The sequence below is a fragment of the Lepus europaeus genome, chromosome 23 (genome assembly GCF_033115175.1).
Source record: "Lepus europaeus isolate LE1 chromosome 23, mLepTim1.pri, whole genome shotgun sequence".
Lineage (NCBI taxonomy): Eukaryota > Metazoa > Chordata > Mammalia > Lagomorpha > Leporidae > Lepus > Lepus europaeus.
In genome coordinates, this window is record NC_084849.1 from 22,999,743 (window position 1) to 23,021,529 (window position 21,787).

Genomic DNA, 21,787 nt, shown 5'->3' on the forward strand with positions numbered 1-21,787 from the left:
TGTTCGATTGTAGCTGCTAGGAAGATGAGTCGTTGCTGATGCTGAGATGGGCCTGCCTCAGCCTTTTGGTTGAGTCTGCTTTGTTGTGTGGCCCCTCTCTCGGAACTTTATGGGCATCTTGATCTGCACACTTCTCTGTTAATGGACATCTCATATTTTGACATGAGTAAATTACTTAGTAATTTCTAAAAACATGTCAGATGATCCTCACAGTAGATGTAGTAATTCCCTTGAATTTAATCTAGCACTATAAGCATATTCTTATCCCTAGACTTGATCTGTTCCTTGAATTTATTTTAGTCCTTCAATACCATTACCTGCTGGATATACATCTACTTGGGAATTCACCAGTACATCATAGTACACTAGCTTCCTTGGAAATCTACCCTTTATTTTTTTAACATTATCATCCTTTTTCTAGTCACCACAGGCCTTAAGATTTTGCAGTTATCTTTAATAACTTGCTTTGTCTCCTTTTTTCCTTTTCTCATCAGTTACCAAGCTCAGGCAAGTTTTGACTCGTTCATTTCCGTCTCTTCCTCTGCATTTTCACGATCTCTGAGATACTGGCTCGTAGCAGTTGATGTCAGAATTACCACACTAGCAGCATGCTAAGTGACCACCCAGCTACACCATCCTTCTTGCCTCTTACTACTATGTAGCATCACCACTTTAATGTGATTTCCCTGCTCATAAAACTTGATTTTTTTGCCCTGCTATTCTGGGGAAAGTGACTTAACTGCATTTGTAGTGTTAACTTCCTGTATGTGCTCTCAACATCCTGACCTGTTCTCCATTTCTCAAAAATGTTGTGTTCCAGTGAACAGGAACCCTTACTTCAATTACTCCTATTCCTTTCTTTCTCTTTATTGAAATCCCACTTAATTTATCTGTAAGACCTAGTTTAAGTTCCCAAACTTCCCTGGACCTCTGAGCACACACATGTAGTACTTTGACACTTCTTGACTTACCGTAAGCTATTTCTCATCATTTTTTGTCTGTAATAAAGTTTTTGGGAGGGAGAGAAAGAGGGAAAGCTCCCATCTGTTGGTTTACTCTCCAAATACCCGCAACAGCTAGGAGCTGGGAATTCAATCCAGGACTGCATGGGGTGGCAGGGACCTAACCCTTGAGCTGCCTCCTGGCAGGTGCACTGGCGGGAAGATGAGATCATGAGAGGCAATAGGACTCAAACCTGGGCACCTTAATTGCTAGGCCAAGTACCTGTCCCTATATATAATAATTTTTAAGTGGAAGGTACCCTCACATTTATTATTTAATGTTTCTTTTTTCTATTGATTTTCATTTGAGTGGGAGATAGATAGATAGATGTCCCATTCACTCTGTCACTCTGCTTGTACTTGTAATGGCTGAGGCTGGGCCAGACCCAACAGCCAGGAACTTAGTCTGAGTCTCTTATGTAAGTGACCCAACCACTTGTGCTATTGCCTACTGTCTCCCAGGGTCAGCATTGGCGGGAATCTGGAACCAGGAGCCTCAGTTGGGAAGCAAACTGAGGAACTTTGATATGGGAATGTGGGCCCCTAACATCAACAGCTGTGTCAGACTCTCACCTTCCTATTTTAATTTGAGAGGTGGAGTGACAGCACCTTTTTTTTTTTTTTTTAAATATATTTTACTTAATTGAGAGGGAGAGACAGAGAGAAAGATCTTCCATCTGCTGGTTTTACTCCCCAAATGGCTGCAACAGCCGGAGCTGGGCCAATCCAAAGCTAGGAGCTTCTTCTGGGTCTCCCACATGGGTGCAGGGGCCCAACCACTTGGGACATCTTCTGCTGCTTTCCCAGCCCATAGCAGAGAGCTGGGTCGGAAGAGGAGCAGCTGGGGCTAGAACCGGCACCCATATGGGATGCCAGCGCCACAGGCAGAGGCTTAGCCTACTACACCACAGTGCTGACCCCATGCCTGTTCTTTTTAACAGATGTTTGTAATGTCCTGTGTCATCCTCAAATGAAGTTCATAGGTAATATAGCTACAGACATACAATATAAAAAGCCAGCGTAATGCCTTGACCTAATAAAAGGAGGACAGTCTGTGACAGGATGTATTTCAGCATGCAGATACGCCAGCAGGAAAAGGCCCTGTGGGTCTACAAGCCCCTGGACTTTCCTGTGGTGCGGTCTTGGACCTGGTCGGGCAGCCGAAGACTGCATAGTTGTTACTTAGTATGGTTTGTATCTTAAATCGCAAATTAATTCTTATGTGGTATATGTGACCTAACTTACAAAATTAAAATTACAAGTTAATGGAAGACAAAAATAGTACTTATAAAATGATTAAAACATTTCTTACCTCATATTTAGCTTTCTTTTCATGGTTTTCAGTTAAAAGTTTTTAGAGGTTGTGGGAATAATATGGCATATTTTATTGAGTCCTTAATTTTAGAGTTTTGATGTGCTGTTCATTTATATGACTTTGTGTCATTTAAGCAACCAGTTTAAAAGGACAAATTATGTCTGCAAATATTGATGGAAATCATCACACATGAATCAGATTGTCTTTTGTATCTATAAAGGTCAGGTTGTTGCCTAGTTGTGACAGGAATTCTTTGTGTTACGATAAAAGCAAGGGAAATATGGTCTCAAACAACAAGATCCCTTTGCCAGAGTGACTGTGATCTTAGTTTTTTAAAATGTACCTGTTCCTGTCATGGCAAATCTTTCTCCTACAAGTCATCACAAATGATGCTTGACTGAAAAAAACTTCAATGAGAACATCCAGGGTTTCTGGAAAGCTCTGTCCTGTACAGTTCTGCAGTTTCTAAAGTTGTGCTAAGGCCTGACTGGACCCATTCTGTGCAGTTGAATAGTTTGAAATTGGTGGTTGAGGGGAGCGGTGCTGTGGTGTAGCAGGTAAAGCTGCCGCCTGTGGTGCTTGCATCCATATGGGTGCCTGTTTGAGTGCCTGTTCCACTCCAATCCAGCTCCCTGCTAATGTGCTAGGGGAAACAGCAGAAGATGGCCCAAGGGTTTGGGTCCCTGCACCCACATGGGAGACCCAGAAGAAGCTCCTGGCTTCCATCTGGCCATTGCCACCATTTGGGGGAGTGAACTGCTGGATGGATGCTCTTTCTCTAACCTTCTTCCCCCCCCCCAAAAAAAAAAAAAATCTGTGGTTGACTAAATAGTACACATTGTTAACAGTTTAAAAATCTGTTTCCATGGCATTCTAACTAGTAGAAAAAGTCTTATGGGAAGATCTAAGTGACTTGACTTGATTTTTAGGCCATTTGTTATTATAAAACAATTGATTTTTTTTTTTTTTTTTTTTTTTTTTTGTTGCAGATTTCCTTGTGAAACCTTCTAATAGAAAAAGTTATTGGGACGAACTTCGTTTGGTAAGTTTTGTTAAGTTTATTTATTTATTTATTTATTTTAAACTTTTATTTAATGAATATAAATTTCCAATGTACAGCTTATGGATTACAGTGGCTTCCCCCTCCCATAACTTCCCTCCCACCTGCAACCCTCCCCTCTCCCGCTCTCTCTCCCCTTCCATTCACATCAAGATTCATTTTCAATTCTCTTTATATACAGAAGATCAATTTAGTATATATTAAGTAAAGATTTCAACAGTTTGCACCCACATAGAAACACAAAGTGAAACATAATGTTTGAGTACTAGTTATAGCATTAAATCACACTGTACAGCACATTAAGGACAGAGATCCCACATGAGGAGCAAGTTTATTTTTTAAAGATTTATTTATTTGAAAGTCAGAGTTACACAGAGAGAGGAGAAGCAGAGAGAGAGAGATAGAGAGATAGATTGGGGTCTTCCATCTGATGGTTCATTGCCCAGTTGGCTGCAACGGCTGGAGCTGTGTCAATCTGAAGCCAGGAGCTTCTTCCGGTTCTCCCACATGGGTGCAGGGGCCCAAGGACTTGGGCCATCTTGTACTGTTTTCCCAGGCCATAGCAGAGAGCTGGATTGGAAGTAGAGCAGCCGGGACTCGAACCGGTGCCCATATGGGATGCCGGCTCTTCAGGCCAGAGCGTTAACCCACTGTGCCACAGCACTGGCCCCGTTAAGTTTATTTCACTTTATTTTTTAAAATTTATTTGAAAGTTACAGAGAGAGGTAGAGACAGAGAGAGGGGTCTTCCATCTGCTGGTTCACTCCTCAAATGGCCGCAATGGCCGGAGTTGTGCTAATCTGAAGTCAGGAGCCAGGAACTTCTTCTGGGTCTCCCACGTGGGTGCAGGGGCCCAAGGACTTTGGGCCGTCTTCTACTGCCTTCCCAGGCCATAGCAGAGAGCTGGATCGGAAGTAGAGCAGCTGGGTCTCAAACCAGTGCCCATATGGGATGCCGGCGCTTCAGGCCAGGGTTTTAACACACTGTGCCACAGCGCCCCTCCCCCACCATTAAGTTTATTTTTTTAACATTTATTTATTTATCTATTTGAAAGTTTGAGTTACAGAGAGAGAGGGAGACACAATAGATATCTTCATCTACTGGTTTACTTCCCAGCCAGCACTGGACCAGGTTGAAGCCAAGAGCCAGGAGCTTCATCCAGATCTCTCATGTGGGTGGACCCAAACACTTGGGCCATCTTAAGCTGTTTTTCCCAGGCCATTGCCATTAGCAGGGCCCTGGATTTGAAGTGGAGCAGCCAGGGCAGGAACAGGCAGCCATAAAAGATGCTGGCATTGCAGTGGTGGCTTTACCTGCTATGCCACAATGCTGGCTCTGTTATGTTTTATTCCCCACACCCCCAATGCTCTCTGATGTTTTGAGGCAGGGCAAAATTAATTTATAGATTTTTGAGGGTCTGTTTGTCTCTGTCCATATTCATGTAGATAAATTTTTCTATATTCACTTTAATGTCCTTAATAGTGGTGTTTTTTCACTAAAATTCTGGTCGTTACTTTTTCCATATATAATTGCACTGTAATATAGTGTTCTGTGCCAGAAACTTGTATTTATGTTGAGATTTTGTGAGTTACAATTCTACTCTTTTGTCTAAAATGAACACTGTTTATCAAACTGGAGTTCCTTTAAATTGCAACTAGATGTTAAGTTGATGTATACTTATATGAAAATACAGTATGTTCAACATTTGACTGCAATTTGTCACATGAGGTCAGGTGTGGAAATTTCTACTTGGGTTGTTATATTGGTGTTCAAAAAAGATTCATATTTTGAACATCTAAGATTTTGGAGTAGGGATACTCAGCCTGTAATATACTTACTAAATTTAATTAGGAAAAGAAGTTCTGAAAAGTTACTGGTCTTTTCTCTAGTGTGGATATTAATTCCTGTACTGTCTCCTAACATGTCCTTTTCATAGACTTATATCTCTACTATATCTTTATTACTGCCTCTTGCTTCTACCATCTGTTTGATTTAGGGAATTATTACACAGTTTTATTGAAAAGAAGAGTTGTTGCTTTGTTTTTGAGTTTCTAAATCCAAATCATTTCCTTTGCTTGCCATTGCCTCTCAAACAAGGATCAAGCTCCTGAGCATGAGGGTTCGTCACATGTGGGCTTTGAACGCATCCCCGACAGCTCGACACCTGTTCTCCCCACGCTCCTAGTGTGCCTCTGGTAGCCACACTGACATTCTTTGTGTCTCTCCAGTACTCTACAATGTGAAATTTTGATTTGTTCTGCATGAGGTATTTCTTTTTCTCATGAAGATCTGTCTTCCACAAAGCCTTCCAGAGCTTACTTCTGTTTTCTCTGTCTTTTGCATTGCCATGGAGTTAACTTCTACATCTGTTATCACACTTTGCTGTGTTAGGTACATCAGTTTTTCACCCTCACAAATTGTGAATACCTCGAAGGCAAGAACTATTCTGACATTTGAATTTTCAGTTCACACAAACCTCCTTGAGTCTGACACACCACTGCGTTCTCAGTGTAAGCTGCTCTAGATTAGACTTTTTGCTCTGACAAGACCGAGGTTTTAGTAGGTATTGATTGTTAGGATTTTGTTAATTGTGTTTTTCTTTCTGTAAACTGAAGGATTGTATACTAAATGTAATCTGTGTCCTTATAGTCCAAGTTGCTCAGTATCTTACTTGACTGAGTTATTCTTATTTACAAGTTTAAGGTTTTGTTTTTGAGTAAGGAATTGAGTAATTTCTCCTTAACAGGCACCTGAAAGATGAGATACCATGTTCATTAGGAATGGTAAAAGATGCTTTCCTTTTGTAAAGATGCTGAGAGGTCCCATCATGGAGATGAGAGAAACCTGTGGGTCTCTGCTGTCAGATTCTCATCAATTTATTACAGAAATAGAAATTTGACCTTGATATTTAGAATGTTAACTTTCATTTGGCTCAGGGTAGGAGTGTGCGTGTGTGTGTGTGCGTGTATGTGTGTGTGTGTGACAAATTAGACCTTTTAGAGAAGCAAATATAATCTTTTTTTTTTTTTTTTTTGACAGGCAGAGTGGACAGTGAGAGAGACAGACAGAGAGAAAGGTCTTCCTTTGCCATTGGTTCACCCTCCAGTGGCCGCCGCAGCTGGCACGCTGCGGCTGGTGTACCGCGCCGATCCAAAGGCAGGAGCCAGGTGCTTCTCTTGGTCTCCCATGTGGGTGCAGGACCCAAGGACTTGGGCCATCCTCCACTGCCCTCCCAGGACACAGCAGAGAGCTGGCCTGGAAGAGGGGCAACCGGGACAGAACCCGGCGCCCCGATCGGGACTAGAACCCGGGGTGCCAGCACCGCAGGCGGAGGATTAGCCTATTGAGCCGCGGCGCTGGCTGCAAATAGAATCCTGATATCCTATTTGACTTATTTTTTTAAAAGATTTATTTTATTTATTTGAAAGATGGAGTTAGAGACAGAGAGAGAGAGAGAGAGAGAGAGAGATGTTGGGGTTCCATTTGCTGGTTCATTCCCCAGATGGCCACAACAGCTGGAGCTGTGCCGATTCAAAGCCAGGAGCCAGGAGCTTCTTCTGGGTCTCCCACATGGGTTCAGGGGCCCAAACAATTGGGACACCTTCTACTGCTTCCCTAGGCTATAGCAGAGAGCTGGATCGGAAGTGGAATAGCTGGATCTTGAACCGGTGCCCATATGGGATACCGGCACTGCAGGTGGTGGCTTGACCTGCCACGCCACAGCACCAGCCCCCTGCTACTTGACTTTGTAGTATTTAGTATTTAAGTCACCATAATAATGTGTTCATTGATCTTTAACTTTAGAATAAATCTGTAAAGCATGACAGATCCATTTGGGTTTAGTGTCGATTAAATCTGCTGTTTCCTTGTTGATCTTCTGTCTGGTTGATCTGTCTATTTCTGAAAGTGGAGTATTGAAGTCCCCCAATACTATTGTATTGGAGTCTAAGTCTCCCTTTAAGTCCCTTAACATATCTTCTAAATAAACTGGTGCCCTATAATTAGGTGCATATACATTTATAATAGTTACATCTTCCTGTTGAATTGATCCCTTAATCATTAAATACTGCCCCTCTTTGTCTCTCTTAACAGTTTTTATGTTAGTTTTATTTGTCTGATATTAAGATGGGTATGCCAGCTCTTTTTTAGTTTCTGTTGGCATGAAATATCTTTTTCCAACCTTTTACTTTCAGTCTGTGTGCACCTTTGTTGTAAAGATGTGTTTCTTGTAAGCGGCAAATAGATGGATTTTGTTCCTTAATCCATTCAGCCAGTCTGTGTCTTTTAACTGGAGAGTTGAGGCCATTAACGTTCAGTGTGACTATTGATAAGTAGTAACTTTGCCCTGCCATTTTCCCAAAGATATTTCTAATATATGCTTAGAACTTCCTGTGATCTTTTAATGGGAGGTTTTCTTCCTTTACCTTCTTTCATATTGATGTCCGTGTTTCTGTGTCATCTTTAAGCATCTTTTGCAGGACTGGACGAGTGGTGAAAAATTCTTTCAATTTCTGTTTGCTATGAAAGGTCTTTATTTCACCTTTATTCACAAAAGAGAGCTTTGCAGGATATAATATTCTGGGCTGGCAGTTTTTCTTTCTTAATACCTGGGCTGTATCTTGCCATTCCCTCCTAGCCTGTAGGGTTTCTGATGAGAAGTCTGCTGTGAGTCTAATTGGAGATCCTCTGAGAGTAATCTGATGTTTTTCTGTTGCACATTTTCGAAAATTTTCTTTATGTTTCACTGAGGTGAGTTTGATTACAACGTGTCGTGGTGAGGATTTCGTTTGGTCATGTTTATTAGGGGTTCTATGAGCCTGTACTTGGATGCCTCTGTCCTTCTCCAAACCCGGGAAGTTCTCTGCTAGTATCTCACTAAAAAGGCCTTCTAATCCTTTCTCTCTCTCCATGCCTTCAGGAGCTCCTAGAACCCAAATGTTGGTTTTTTTAAATAGTATCCTGTAAATTCCCAACAATATATATATTTTTTTAATTTTTATTTTTTGACAGGCAGAGTTGGACAGAGAGACAGAAAGGTCTTCCTTCTATTGGTTCACCCCCTAAATGGCTGTTATGGCCAGTGTGCTGCGCTGATCCAAAGCCAGGAGACAGGTGCTTCCTCCTGGTCTTCCATGCAGGTGCAGGGCCCAAGCACTTGAGCCATCCTCCACTGCCCTCCCAGGCTTTCCTCTGCAGAGAGCTGGACTGGAAGAGGAGCAACCGGGACTAGAACCCTGTGTGCTGGCGCTGCAGGCGGAGGATTAGCCTAGTGAGCCATGGCGCCAGCCTCCCAACAATATTTTTTAGATTACTAATTTCCTCCTCTTTCCTTTGGTTTGACTGTATATTTTCCTGTGCTCTGTCTTCTAAGTCTGATATTCTCTCTTCTGCTTTACTGATTCTGTTTTTAAGGCTCTCAAATGTGTTTGTCATTTGATCTATTGAATTCTTCATTTCATTTTGATTTCTCTTCAATGTCACAATTTCATGTTCTTCTAGATTCTTCATTTCATTTTGATTCCTCCTTAAGATTTCATTTTCATGAGAGATTTTCTATCCTGTCCAGTAAGGATTTCTGTAGTTCAAGAATTTGTTTTTGAGAACTTCTAAATGTTAATATCATAAATTTTTTGAAATCCTTATCTTGCATTTCTTCTATCTCATCATCTTCATAATCTTGAATTGGAGTGTCATGTTCATTTGGGGGCATCATAATGTCTTCCTTGTTCTTGTTTCCTTGGTTTCTGCATTTGTTGCTTGGCATTGTGGAGATACTTTTTGTTTGGTTTCTTCTTTTTTTCCTCACTGTGGTGGCTTTTCTCATTATACTATGACTCTAGATTAAGTGGACTGTCTGCTTTTGGTGGATCTTTAGAGGCTTGTGATGGGTGTGGCTAGAGAGCTCTGTTCAGTTCTTCAGGGTTAAGGATATGCCAAAGGTGACACACCCAGGTTTAGCATGCTAAATCTTTCTCTCTTTTTATTCAGAAGGGAAGTAATTCCACACAGCTGAGCTATTCTACTTGAAGGCGGTCAGTGTCTGAGTGCTGGCCCCTGTGGGTATAATATTCGTCTGCTGTGTCCCAGGGACCACACAAAGGATCTGTGCTGTCCTCAGTGTAAGCTCAGATTCCCCTGCAATATCCCACCGGGTTGCCAAGGTTACCAAGTTTGTGGTGTCTCCCACTGAGTACTCAGTACTCACGTCTCGGGCACTCCGTGAGTTCTCTCACACACCCTCAGTTTTTTTTTTCCACAGTCTCAGTTCATAAGCTCCACATATTCACTATGTCTTAACCTCCTGTTATTTCTCCCCACCAGTGTCAGGTTTTTCTGTTTGGCTGAGGGCGGGTGCAGCCCTGAGGTGGCGCAGCTTTTATGTATGTCCAAAATGGCACCTGCTCTTTGTCTTGCTCGCCTTTGTAAGGTGAGTGGAGAGAGAATCGTGTCTATACCGGTCCCTTTTATTATTATTTTTTTCTTTCCTCCAGTTAGCCTGGTGAACTTTTCCCCCACAAGGCTTCAAGCCTTGTTCCCTCTAGGCTGTTCCTGCCGCTTTCCCGCCAGTATCTCGGGCTACTGAGGATTTGCCTCACCTCCCTTTCCAGTGCTGGTGCGTAGACTCAGTGGCTGGGGTCCTGAGCCGTGGGTGCCCATGCCCACCATGTAGGTCCACTGTGTCCCACTTGTTCTGAAAGTTTCCTCTGCAGTTTTTTCCATAGCTCTGAGCTAAAACTACAGTATCTCCACTTTTATTAAACTATTTTTTCCCGGACTATCAGTGCGCGCCCTCCCTATTCCACCATCTTGGAGGACTCCCTGCTGAGTATCCTTCCTAATGCTCTTCTTCTGTTTGTACTGTCACCACATCTTCCTATATTTGCCTTCTGATTTTATTCTTTCCCTGTACTAATGCATTCATCACCACACCACAGGCCAGAATGATATGAAGATCCGAATCCTGTCACTCTGCTATTTAAAACCTGTCAGTGGTTTCCTTTTGTGTATAGAATATAATCTGTACTTTATACAGCCGGTAAGCCACTGCCTGTGATGCTGGCATCCCATATGAATGCTGTTTCGAGTCCTGGCTGCTTCACTTCCAATCCAGTTTCCTGCTAATGCACCTGGGGAAGCAGCAGAAAATGGTCCAAGTGCTTGGGCCCCGGCCACTCATATAGGAGACCCAGATAGAGTTTGGGTTTCTGGCTTTGGCCTGACCCAGCCCTGGCTGTTGCAGCTATTTGGGGAGTGGATGGAAGATCTCTCTCTCTCCCTCTCTCTCTCACTCACTCACTCACTCACTCACATACACACTCTGCCTTTCAAATGAATAATTAAATCTTTGGGGGGAAAAAAGGTTGGTAGCTTCCAACTTCCTGATGTCCAGGCTGGTTTTATTAGTGCTTATTTCTGCTTCTTTAATTGGATGTCTGATAGGCATCTCAAACATGGTATATCTCAAACAGAACTTCTGATTTCCATCTTCCTTTATGCTTTCTCTGTATGGGGTGGGGAACCCATCTTTCATATGGATGTTCCTCATCAGTAAGTGGAAAAATCCTTGCTTCTAGTCACTGAAGCAAAAAGCTTCACCTGTATCTCTCTCATAATGGTTTATCAGCTCACATCTTGGTAATAATGCTTTCAAAGTACATGCAAAATCTGACAGTGTCCCAGCTGCAAATTCATAGACTCTGTAAGCACTGTAATGTCTCTTGCCTGGATTATTGCAGTAGCCTGCACTGGTAAACTTTGCCCCTCACCCACCCTCAGTGGTCTCCTCTGTCCTCTGCCTCACAGCCAGAGTGATCCTTTAAGTTGTCTCATCACTCTTCTGCTTGCAACTCTCCTCACCCCATCCCAGATGGTTCCAAGACTCTAGCTCCTGCTACTCTGATGTCGTCTGTCACTCACCACTGCTCCTAACGAACTTCTGACTGCTGAAACTCAGGGACCCTAAAGTACCCTCTGTGAACAGTTTACCAGACCACAGATGTTGGCTTTCAAGATACTGATTGATTCAGAGAAAAGCAAGTTACTGAAGAAGGTAATACTCTCCATAGCCTATCTTTGTATTTCAAATTGGGTACTTTTTTTCTTTAAATTAAAGTTGGGTACCCTTCCCTTTCTTCCTTTGTTCTTTGAAAGGCCAAAACAGTGAGAAGGGAGAATTTGGCACAGTGGTTGTCAGTGTTGGGTCATCTGCAGCCCATTGTCAGAGTAACTGGTTGGAGCCTTGACTGTTCTTCCTATCCAGGTGCCTGCTAATGTGCATCCTGGGAGGCTTCGAGTCATGACTAAAGGGCTTGGGTTTCTGCCACCCTTGTGGGAGACCCAGATTGGGTTCTGGGCTCCTGGTTTCAGCCTGGCCTATTCCTTTCTCTTGAGGGCATTTGGGCAGTAAACCAGCAGAAGGAAAATCTCGATCTCTTTCTGCCTTTCAAATAAAATAAAAATAAGCAGTTAAAGGTATTAGCACAGTGTTTAAGTTCTCAAGTGAGCCTAGACTGTTGGGGTATTAAGACAGTTTTTACACATTTTGCTTACTGACACAGTTTGCTTCTCAGACAGGAAAATCTCTTGAGTTTAAGGATAGCCACAGAAACATCCTGAAAAATGGCAAGAACTTTCATCCAAAGTTGACAGAGTTTTTGGTGTTACCAGTATAGGACCCTTAGTCTTTGCTGCTTTTTTGCAGAGTTAGGTTAAGACCAGGAGCATTGTTACAAAGGTATTAGAGAATCTGGAAGATTACTAGTAGGAACTGGCTGGTGGTAATTGAACTGTGCCTTTACTGTGGTCAGTTTTTAGAGTCATACATATGCAATATCCTCTAGTTAGGGTATGCCAGGTAAGGAAAAATCTCTTATTTTTTGCCTTTTTTTCCTCTTTTTCTTTTTAAGACTTCAGCATAAGGGACAGAAGAGACTTGTCAGACATTGAAGAAGGAACGGGGATCTCTCCTGGTCTGGGCCTCCTGTCATGGTAAGCACAACAAAGAGAGGAAATTGGAATGGAACTGTATCTTGACAATTAAATAAACAGTAATAAATCCACAATTATTTCTGGTTTGTTAAATTTTTTTTTTTTTTGGACAGGCAGAGTGGACAGTGAGAGAGACAGAGAGAAAGGTCTTCCTTTACCGTTGGTTCACCCTCCAGTGGCCGCCGCGGTAGGCGCGCTGAGGCCGGCGCACCGCGCTGATCCGATGGCAGGAGCCAGGTGCTTCTCCTGGTCTCCCATGGGGTGCAGGGCCCAAGGACTTGGGCCATCCTCCACTGCACTCCCTGGCCACAGCAGAGAGCTGGCCTGGAAGAGGGGCAACTGGGCAACTGGGACAGGATCGGTGCCCCGACCAGGACTAGAACCTGGTGTGCCGGCGCCGCAAGGCGGAGGATTAGCCTAGTGAGCCAGGGCGCCGGCAAAAAATTTCTTTTTTAATGATTTATTTTACTTATTTGAAATACAGAGTCACAGAGAGGGAGGGAGGGGGAGAGCGAGATCTTCCATCCACTGGTTTACTCCCTAAAATGGCTGCAGTGGCTGGAATTGAGCTGATTTGAAGCCAGGAGCCAGGACCTTCTTCCAGGTCTCCCACCTGGGTGTAGGGACCCAAGCACTTGGGCTATCATTTGCTGCTTTCCCAGGCACATTAGCAGGGAGCTGGATTGGAAGTGGAATAGCCGGCGCCCATCTAGGATGCCGGTGCAGCAGGTTGGGGCTTTAACCCACTGCTCCTCAGCGCCACCTTCATGTTTCCTTTCCCCAGAACTCTCAGCCTTCATGTTTTCTTTCCCCAGAACTCTCTTCTTGTCTCCTTTCTTTGATTGTTTATCTAGCAGAAATAATTATAGAGTACTACATTATATAGCACAATTTCATTTCTGCTAACTTTAACAGTCTGAACTAGATAGTCTTTCTGTTTTTTTCTTTTAGGTTTATATTCATTTATTTGAAAGACAGAGTTACAGAGAGGCAGAGAAAGAGGAAAAGAGAGGTCTTCCATCCACTGGTTCACTCCCCAAACAGCTGGAGCTGAGCCGATCCCAAGCCAGGAGCCACGAGCTTCTTCTGGGTCTCCCACACAGGTGCAGGGGCCCAAAGACTTGGGCCATCTTCTACTGCTTTCCCAGGCCACAGCAGAGAGCTGGATGGGAAGTGGAGCAGCTGGGACTAGAACCAGCACCCATATGGGATGCAGGCACTGCAGGCAGAGGCTTCACCTGCTATGCCACAGCACTGGCTCCTAGTCTTTCATTTTAAGTCAGTTAGTAAATGGAATCAAAACTAAAACACGGTTCTTAGACTCCAGGTATTTTTATTCATTCCTTGTCTAGGAAATGCCATGTAGTAAAAACGCTTCTCTGTAGTTATTAGTTTGGTGTGTATAGGAGAATTGTGAGATATTCATTACATATTCTTTGTAATAAAGAAATTTTTAAGTTGACAAAAATGCATATATTGTGTACAGTGTGATGTTTTGAAATGTGTCTATCTTGTGGAATGGTTAAGTGAACTAATTAATGCAAGCACATATTTTTAATAAATTTAACTTTGTGGATAGAGCAATTCCCAGCTTTATGTCTCTTTACAGCATTATTTTGATCCCACAGCAGGTGGAGCAGCTCTGCACACTCAATGCCCACCTTTTTGACCAAAAAGAGCATATAATGGACATTACATTGACTTGTTGGCCATTTTGAGCCCATCTAGGCAGAGAAGATGTAGCGCTGGGCCAGTTAGGTTTTCATCAGTCTTGAGAACATGTGAACAGTGCTTCAAGACTGAAGAAAAGTAGTTTTCTATAATATTGTCCTGCTTCTACCTTGTGATGTTCCTACATCCAAACTCTGTTTCGTGCTAATGCACAAAGAAGGAATTGAAAAGGCCATGTTAATTTCAAGCTTCATTAGGGACATATGTAGAAAATGCATTTTCAAAATTAAAAGCAAAACAAAACTAGTTGTGCAGAAATGTCATATTAAAAAGAGGGGAAACTTAAGTGCCAAAAGGGCCAATTTTTTCTTAGTTTGTGGACATTACAACTTTCTGATTTATCCCACGTTAATGAACTCTTGCTATTGTTTCTCTAGGAAATATTTTATCTTACCGGTTTTTCCATATAATCTTCAATGAATTGAAAAAGTATTTGCATAGTATTTACAGAACATAGGTGCCAGCGTCTGTCTCTCATCGTGTGCCCTCAGCCAGCAGCACTGTGGCCTGCTTCCTGGTGTTGCTGCGGTCTCCGGGGCCCTGCACACAGTCCTGGTTCCTCCCTGTCCCTGTGCTGTGGCCGTGCTCAGGGACGCTTCTCCACGCAGTAGCTGAGGGACAGCATGGCCATGCATCCTGTTTCTTTCCCAAGAGCTGCATTATAAGTGGTATAATGGTATAAATGTAAATTCTCATTTACAATGCTATACTTGAAACCATGGTATCTATACTGTATGTGTATTTTTTATGTAGTTAGAATAACATTTCTATTTTGCTTATTTTACTAAATTAATTAAACATTTTCTATATTGACTCATTGGATTTCTAGTAATTTACAATTGTGTAATGTCTTGCAAGTTGTTGAACCATTGATTTATGCTGTGTTTAGCCTTTGGATTGTATGCCCTTAAACCTGAGTTTTTGTGTGGAGAATTCAGGAGCATTGAAGTTTTTCTTTTCTTTTCTTTTTTAATATATGCCTCTGTACTCATGTGACATCCTATCTTGACTCTTTCACTCTTTTTTTGTGTTTGTTTTTTAAAGATTTTATTTTATGTATTTGAAAGGTAGAGTTACAGAGAATGGTAGATAGAGACAGAGAGAGAGAGATTTTCCATCTGCTGGTTCACTCCCCAAATGGCTGCAATGACTGGGGCTGGGCCAGGCTGAAGCCAGGAGCTTCCTCCCAGTCTCCCACCTGGGTGCAAAGGTCTAAGGACTTGGTTCATCCTCTGCTGCCTTCCCAGGCCCATCAGCAGGGAGCTGGATCGGAAATGGAGCAGCTAGGGCTGGAACCCGTGCCCATAAGGGATGCTGGCACTGCAGGCTGAGGCTTTAACCTGCTGCGCCACAGAGCTGGCCCTATCTCTTCTACTCTTAAAAGTTCTTAAGTGAGATTGGAGTCCCTCGTTGACAGTTTAACATTAGTAAAATACGTTTTTTTTTGTTTTATTGTGTGAGCTCTCACGCCCATGCAAAGCGAAGGGTACAAAGAAATCTCCAGTGGCATCAATCGGGTGCAGTAGCCATCAGTGCATAGCTGCTGTGCTTCATTTGATTCTCCCTCTCCACCATCACCATCACTTTGTATTAATGTGAAACAAATTTCAAGCATTATTTCAAGGGAAATGTATTTTTATCTGTTAGGTTGACTTCTCTCCCAAGTAATTTACTTAAAAACTTCTCTTTACATGCGTAGTTTAGATTAGAGCAGAAACTAGTTTGGGTCCGAGGTGACCGATCTCTTTTCAGGATTTTGGAGGCGACCCTACTGACTTTATGGCAGATTCCACAATGCCTGACATTCCTTGGTAATTCCAGGAAGTCAGCCATGTGGAAGAATGTATTCTCTAATACTAATAAATTACTGTTTATAGCCTAGGAGAAATTTATTTTGGAGACTCTTAGCAGACCAACACTTCCCAGGTCACCACCTTATCAGCTATCTCAAGTTTGGTCTCTTTTTAACCCGTGAAACTCACAGAAACTTTAATACATTTAGGCAGTTATTCAGACGCCAAATTCAACTCCTCGGCCAAGTAATGATGTTTTAGTCACTGTTCTTCTAGAAAGGCAGTGCCTAGATGCTCCTTCTAAGTCCTTTGGGATTAAATGCTTTTTCATGCAGAAGAAGAAGAAACTTGTGGAGCCTTACGTATACTGAGAACTGAGACAATGTCTTTTAAAAAGATTTGTTATGACATACTTGTTTCTCTTGTCTTGCTGGCCCAATTGTCAGTTCTCTTATGTTGAAAATCATTCATTCCACTTTTGTTTTCACTAGTTACTTTGGTTTATACACATTGGTCTGAATTAGTTCCCAAGTGAGTGTGCTAGCAAGAAGGAATAAATAAAGGGGTCTCTCTCTCTCTCTCTCTCTCTCTCTCTTTCCCTCTCCCTCTCCCTCTCCCTCTCTCTTTGCCAGTGAGAGAGACAGGGAGAGAGTTATAGACAGAGAGAGAGGTCTTCCTTCCGTTGGTTCACTCCCCTAATGGCTGTGCGTTGCGCTGATCTGGAGCCAGGAGCCGGGTACTTCCTCCCGGTCTCCCATGCGGGTGTAGGGACCCAAGCACTTGGGCCATCCTCCACTGCCCTCCCGGGCCACAGCAGAGAGCTGGACTGGAAGAGGAGCAACCGGGACTAGTACCCAGCATCCCAACTGGGACTAGAACCCAGGGTGCCAGCGCCGCAGGCGGAGAATTAGCCAAGTGAGCCACGGTGCCAGCCTCTCTCTCTTAAAGATTTATTTATTTGATAGAGTTAGAAGGAGAAGCAGAGAGATATCTTCCATCTGCTGGTTCAAGCCACAAGTGATGGCAACAGCCAAGGCAGCACCAGGCAGGAGCTAGGAGCTTCATCCAGGTCTCTCACGTGGTTGGCAGGAGCCCAAGCACTTGGGCCATATTCTGCTGCTTTTCCCAGACCATTAGCAGGGAGCTGGATTGGACATGAAACAACTGGGACATGAAACGGTGCCGTATGGGATGCTGGTGATGAGGTGGTGGTTTTACCTGCTATGCCACAGTGCTGGCCCCAGCTCTTCTGTTTTTTAAAGCCTGCTGTGTTATTTCAGTCCTGTGATGTTTAAAAGCCAGCAGAAAACTAGATCAGACTCACTTTAAGAAATAATTGGGGGGGTGCCAGCACTGTGGCAGAGGTTAATCCCAGCCATTGCAGCCATTTGGAGAGTGAACCAGCAGATGGAAGATATCTCTGTCTCCCCAGTTCTCTAATTCTGCCTTAAAAATGAATCAGTAAACTTAAAAAAATATATCCAACCAATCCTATTGTCATTCTCAAAGGCAAGCTGTGACCTGAAGAACACTGAGTATTTATACTTACAGAGAATCAAAGAAATGTGGAGAACCATGAATTTAAGAGGATTTTTCTCACAAACCAATAGGAGGTAGGCAGAAAATGCTGTGAAATATGAGGTGGGGGAGGGCTTTAAACATGCCCTCCTGCATCATAGTAACCAGCTTTTGAACACTTACATGTATGAGACCTATGCTTTTATGGCCTCTTTAAAATCATTTTACTGAAGTATCCATTTCTGTTGTTTTTAAAAGATTTATTTATTTGAAAGGCAGAGATACAGAGAGAAAGAGACAGAGATCTTCCATCCGCTTGTTCATTCCCCAAATGGCCACAGTTGCTGAGGCTGGGCCAGGCTGCAGCCAGGAGCTGCGAGCTTCTTCCGTGTCTCCCCCGTGGGGGCAGGGACCCAAGGACTTGGACCATCTTCTGCTGTTTTCCCAGGTGCATTAGCAGGGTTCTGGATTGAAAGTTGAAGCAAATGGTTTGAACTGGTGCCCATAATGGGATGCCAGTGTTGCAGGCAGCAGCTTAACACACTATGCCACAATGCCTACCCTGTTTTTTGTTTTGTTTTTTTAAGGCTAGCAGTAGTGACTCTGCCTTGTATTTGTGCACCCATTCATTGACCACAGAGGAAGTGGGTGGAAAGGGATAAAATGGTACACACCGACACAAAGCTTTTCTGTAAGAGTTATTTTGGTGTTTGTTGGTATGTAGCCATTTATAGAACTTTGTGCACCCTAGGTAGTTACATTCCATCATGTCAGCCTTACTAAACTGTGCCAACTTCATTAACCTTTCTCTGTGCTATGTAAGAATTTAGGGGCCGGCACTGTGGTGCAGTGGGTTAAAGCCCCGGTCTGCAGTGCTGGCATCCCTTATGGGTGCCAGTTCGAGTCCCGGCTGCTCCTCTTCTGATCCGGCTCTTTGCTGTGGTCTGGAAAAGCAGTAGAAGATGGCCCAAGTCCTTGGGCCCCTGTACCCGCATGAGAGACCTGGAAGAAGCTCCTGGTTCCTGGCTTCAGATCAGCTCAGCTCTGGCCATTGTGGTCATTTGGGGAGTGAACCAGAGGAATGGAAGACCTCTCTCATTCTGGCTCTACCTCTCTCTGTAACTCTTTCAAATAAATAACTCTTAAAAAAAAAAAAAAAGAAATTGACAAGTTTTTTTTTATAATTTTACTTTTAAAATTATTTGACTATAAGCTATATTTAATAGTAATGTTGACTACTTAGGAACCTAGGGAAGTGACACAAGCATATGACTGGTTCTCAAATTTAATATTAAAATCTGCATTTAATGGTTGAATTTTCTATTTTTTGATAACATTTCATGAACCATTTAAAAGTTACAAGTTTTATTTTTATAATTTCTTTATTTCTAATTTTTAAATTAAACTTTTAGAAGGCTTATAACAAGGATACAATGACCCTGGGGAAGGGCTGGGCTGAGCCCAGTCCTTTAGTAGCAGAAATGTTGGATTTGTAGGTAGTAGGTAGGGTGTAGCTGTATTGCTTTTCCTGTCATAGATTAGTACTAGCAGAATAGTTTTAGGGAAAGCCTGGCTTTTCAAATGAAACAGTGTTTTAATTGGGATTTATTACTGTTAGAGAGAGCAGGAGTTATGTAACTCTTTTAGGGTCTCTCTTAAGATAATGAGGACTCTCAAGAAGGTTTGTATAGGGTAGGGGTGGTGTTGTGGCATAATGGATAAAGCTGCCACCTGTCCTGCCTGCTCTACTTGTGATTCAGCTCCTTGCTACTGTGCCTGGGGAAGCAGCAGAGATTGGCCAAGTGGTTGGGCCCCTGCACCCACAGGGGAGACCCGGAAGACGCTCCTGGCATTGGTCTGGCCCAGCCCTGGCCGTTGTGGCCATTTGGGTAGTGAGCTAGTGGATAGAAGATCAGTCTCTCTCTCTGTCTCTCCCTCTCTCTCTGTATACTCTTTCAATTAAAAAAAAAATCAAATTAAAAAAAAAAAAAGTTTGAGTTCTGACTGTATTTACCAGATTGAAAACTAAAATTTGGCCAGTGCTGCTGCTCACTTGGCTAATCCTCTGCCTGCAGCGCCGGCACCCCAGGTTCTGGTCCCGGTTGGGGCTCTAGTTCTGTCCCGGTTGCCCCTCTTCCAGTCCAGCTCTCTGCTGTGGCCCTGGAAGGCAGTGGAAGATGGCCCAAGTGCTTGGGCCCTGCACCCTCATGGGAGACCAGGAGGAAGCACCTGGCTCTTGGCTTCGGATCGGTGCAGCGCGCTGGCCATAGTGGCCATTTAGGGGGTTAACCAATGGAAGGAAGACCTTTCTCTCTGTCTCTCTCTCACTGTCTAATTCTGCCTGTCAAAAAAAAAAAAAAAAGTAAATGCTGATAATTAAAAAAAAAACAAACTAAAATTTAAAATCTTTGAAATGCTCATGAATTAATTTAAAAATAACAAAACAATCACATGGTAACATAAATAACATTTCTGATAAAAATAAGTATTCCAAAATAGTGTAAATGTGATATTGTTTTACATTTTTCAGCTTTCTTTAATACTTGGCTCCAGAGAACAGCTGGATTCTCATTTACACCTGCATTCAAACTGTAATAATACATCGTTTTGCTTAAAGTACATGAAGAAAATCCAGCCTCACACAGATACATAGTTAAAAAATGGAAGGATGTTTTAGTAGTTTTTCCAGATAATGTTGTGTATTTTTCTTTACTGTGCCAAAACTTGACAAGCAGCAGTTCCTTAAAGGTTGGTTGCAGTGTGGAATTGGCAGCATATCAATGAACTTGTTGTAGTCTGTTACATTAAAACCATTAGTTTCTCTTGGACTTCGAATGATTATTTTTTTTTTAAAGATTTTATCTATTTACTTGAAAGAGAGAGGCAGAGGCGCAGAGAGAGAGGTCTTCCATCGCTGGTTCACTCCCCAGGTGGCTGGGCTGATCAGGAGCCAGGAGCTTCTTCTGGGTCTCCCGTGTGGGTGCAGAGACCCAAGGACTTGGGGCATTTTCCACTGCTTTTCGAGGCCATAGCAGAGAGCTGGATCAAAAGTGGAGCAGCGGGGACTCGAACTGGCACCCATATGGGATGCCGACACTGCAGGCGGGGCAGCCCCCATGCATTATTTTTTAATATCATACATTAATCATTAGGAAAATAAGGGGTTCGTTGCGTGCTGCAGATCTTTCAGATGTTGACATAGTACATTATATAGTATTTTAAAAATGGTGTTTAATAGTATCACCACTTATAAAACCTAAGTAATGAGAAGCTGTCAAATTTATAACAGATGACAGATTTTTCAAAATTCTTACTTTTGTATAAAAACTATCATTGGCAACTAATAGTTTCATTTGGAGGAAAGATTTGCCAAATGCCCAAGTCTGTTTCTGTAGTTTGTCTATCAGTTGTTTTTTTCAGTTAAAAATGATATTTCCTGGGAAAAGTGGCTAGTTCAGCTTCTAACAAACAGTTGTTCAGATGCTTTACCTTAGACAAGCGTTCAGGATTCAGCAGAGGTGTTTTATGTGTTAACCCTCAAAAAGAGGCCACTTTTCTTTAGGAACTGAGTTTTAGCAAAATTTACAACTTCTTTCCTCTGCTTTAGGTCAAAGTGACACTAATGCCACCACTCTGTGCTAAGGTACTAGCAGTTTTACCCACCAGTTCTTCACTGTTAGTACAAGTATCAGTTCAGTGAAGAAGAGGCAAATAAATGTCTTAATACTTTCTTTAATTAAAAATGTTTTTGTTCCAAAGATACTGAGGTCTTGCATTTCCTGGTTGATTGTCCCAATGCCCTTACCAGTCAGGGCTGGACCAGGCTGAAGCTTGGAGGCTGGAACTCCACCTGGTCTTCATCCTGAATGGCAGGAATCCCAGTCCTGGGGCTATCACTTGCTACCCCTCAGGCTCATTTGCAGGGAGCTGAGTAGGAAGCAAAAGCAGGACTCAATGCCCGGCACTGCATTATGTGACATGGACACCCCAAGTGGTGACTTAACCTGCTGTGCCACAACACCTACTCCTTAGTACTACTTTGAAGGTGGTTTTGACCTCAGAGGGCCTCTCTAAGGATCTCAGATTCTGTGGACTTCATCTTGAGAATCACACTGATAGAATATGACTAACTTGTGATTATGATTGCTTAAGTATTATTTATAGGTAGAATTTTTCTCCTTTGAGAAGTTACAGAATTGTTAGAATTGTAAGTGGCACGTACAGATGTATTCAGTAATTAGTAGCTGTAATTATTAGTTCCATCAGTTGAATGTGATAGAGCTTTTGGTCTTTGAAAAATTACTGTGTAAACAGATGCCATCATAATTTATAGTTGGACTTTGCATTTCTCTCATGTCTTCTATATCATAAAGAATAATCT

The 21,787-nt window shown here is 42.7% G+C and overlaps 1 protein-coding gene across 9 annotated transcripts in view; it reads left to right on the forward strand.

Annotated features, from left to right (window-relative positions):
* The window catches only part of MTMR3 (myotubularin related protein 3), a 158,689-nt gene that overhangs the window by 83,934 nt on the left and 52,968 nt on the right, over positions 1-21,787 (forward strand). For 8 of the 9 annotated variants that reach the window (XM_062182649.1, XM_062182651.1, XM_062182645.1 and 5 more), the window contains exons 2-3: positions 3,306-3,358; positions 12,283-12,364. In XM_062182649.1, coding sequence (XP_062038633.1) covers positions 12,362-12,364 — 3 coding nt within the window. In that variant the 5' untranslated portion in view covers positions 3,306-3,358; positions 12,283-12,361. Of the gene's footprint in view, positions 1-3,305; positions 3,359-11,243; positions 11,427-12,282; positions 12,365-21,787 lie in introns of all 9 variants that reach the window. The other variant, XM_062182646.1, reaches the window with a different exon arrangement.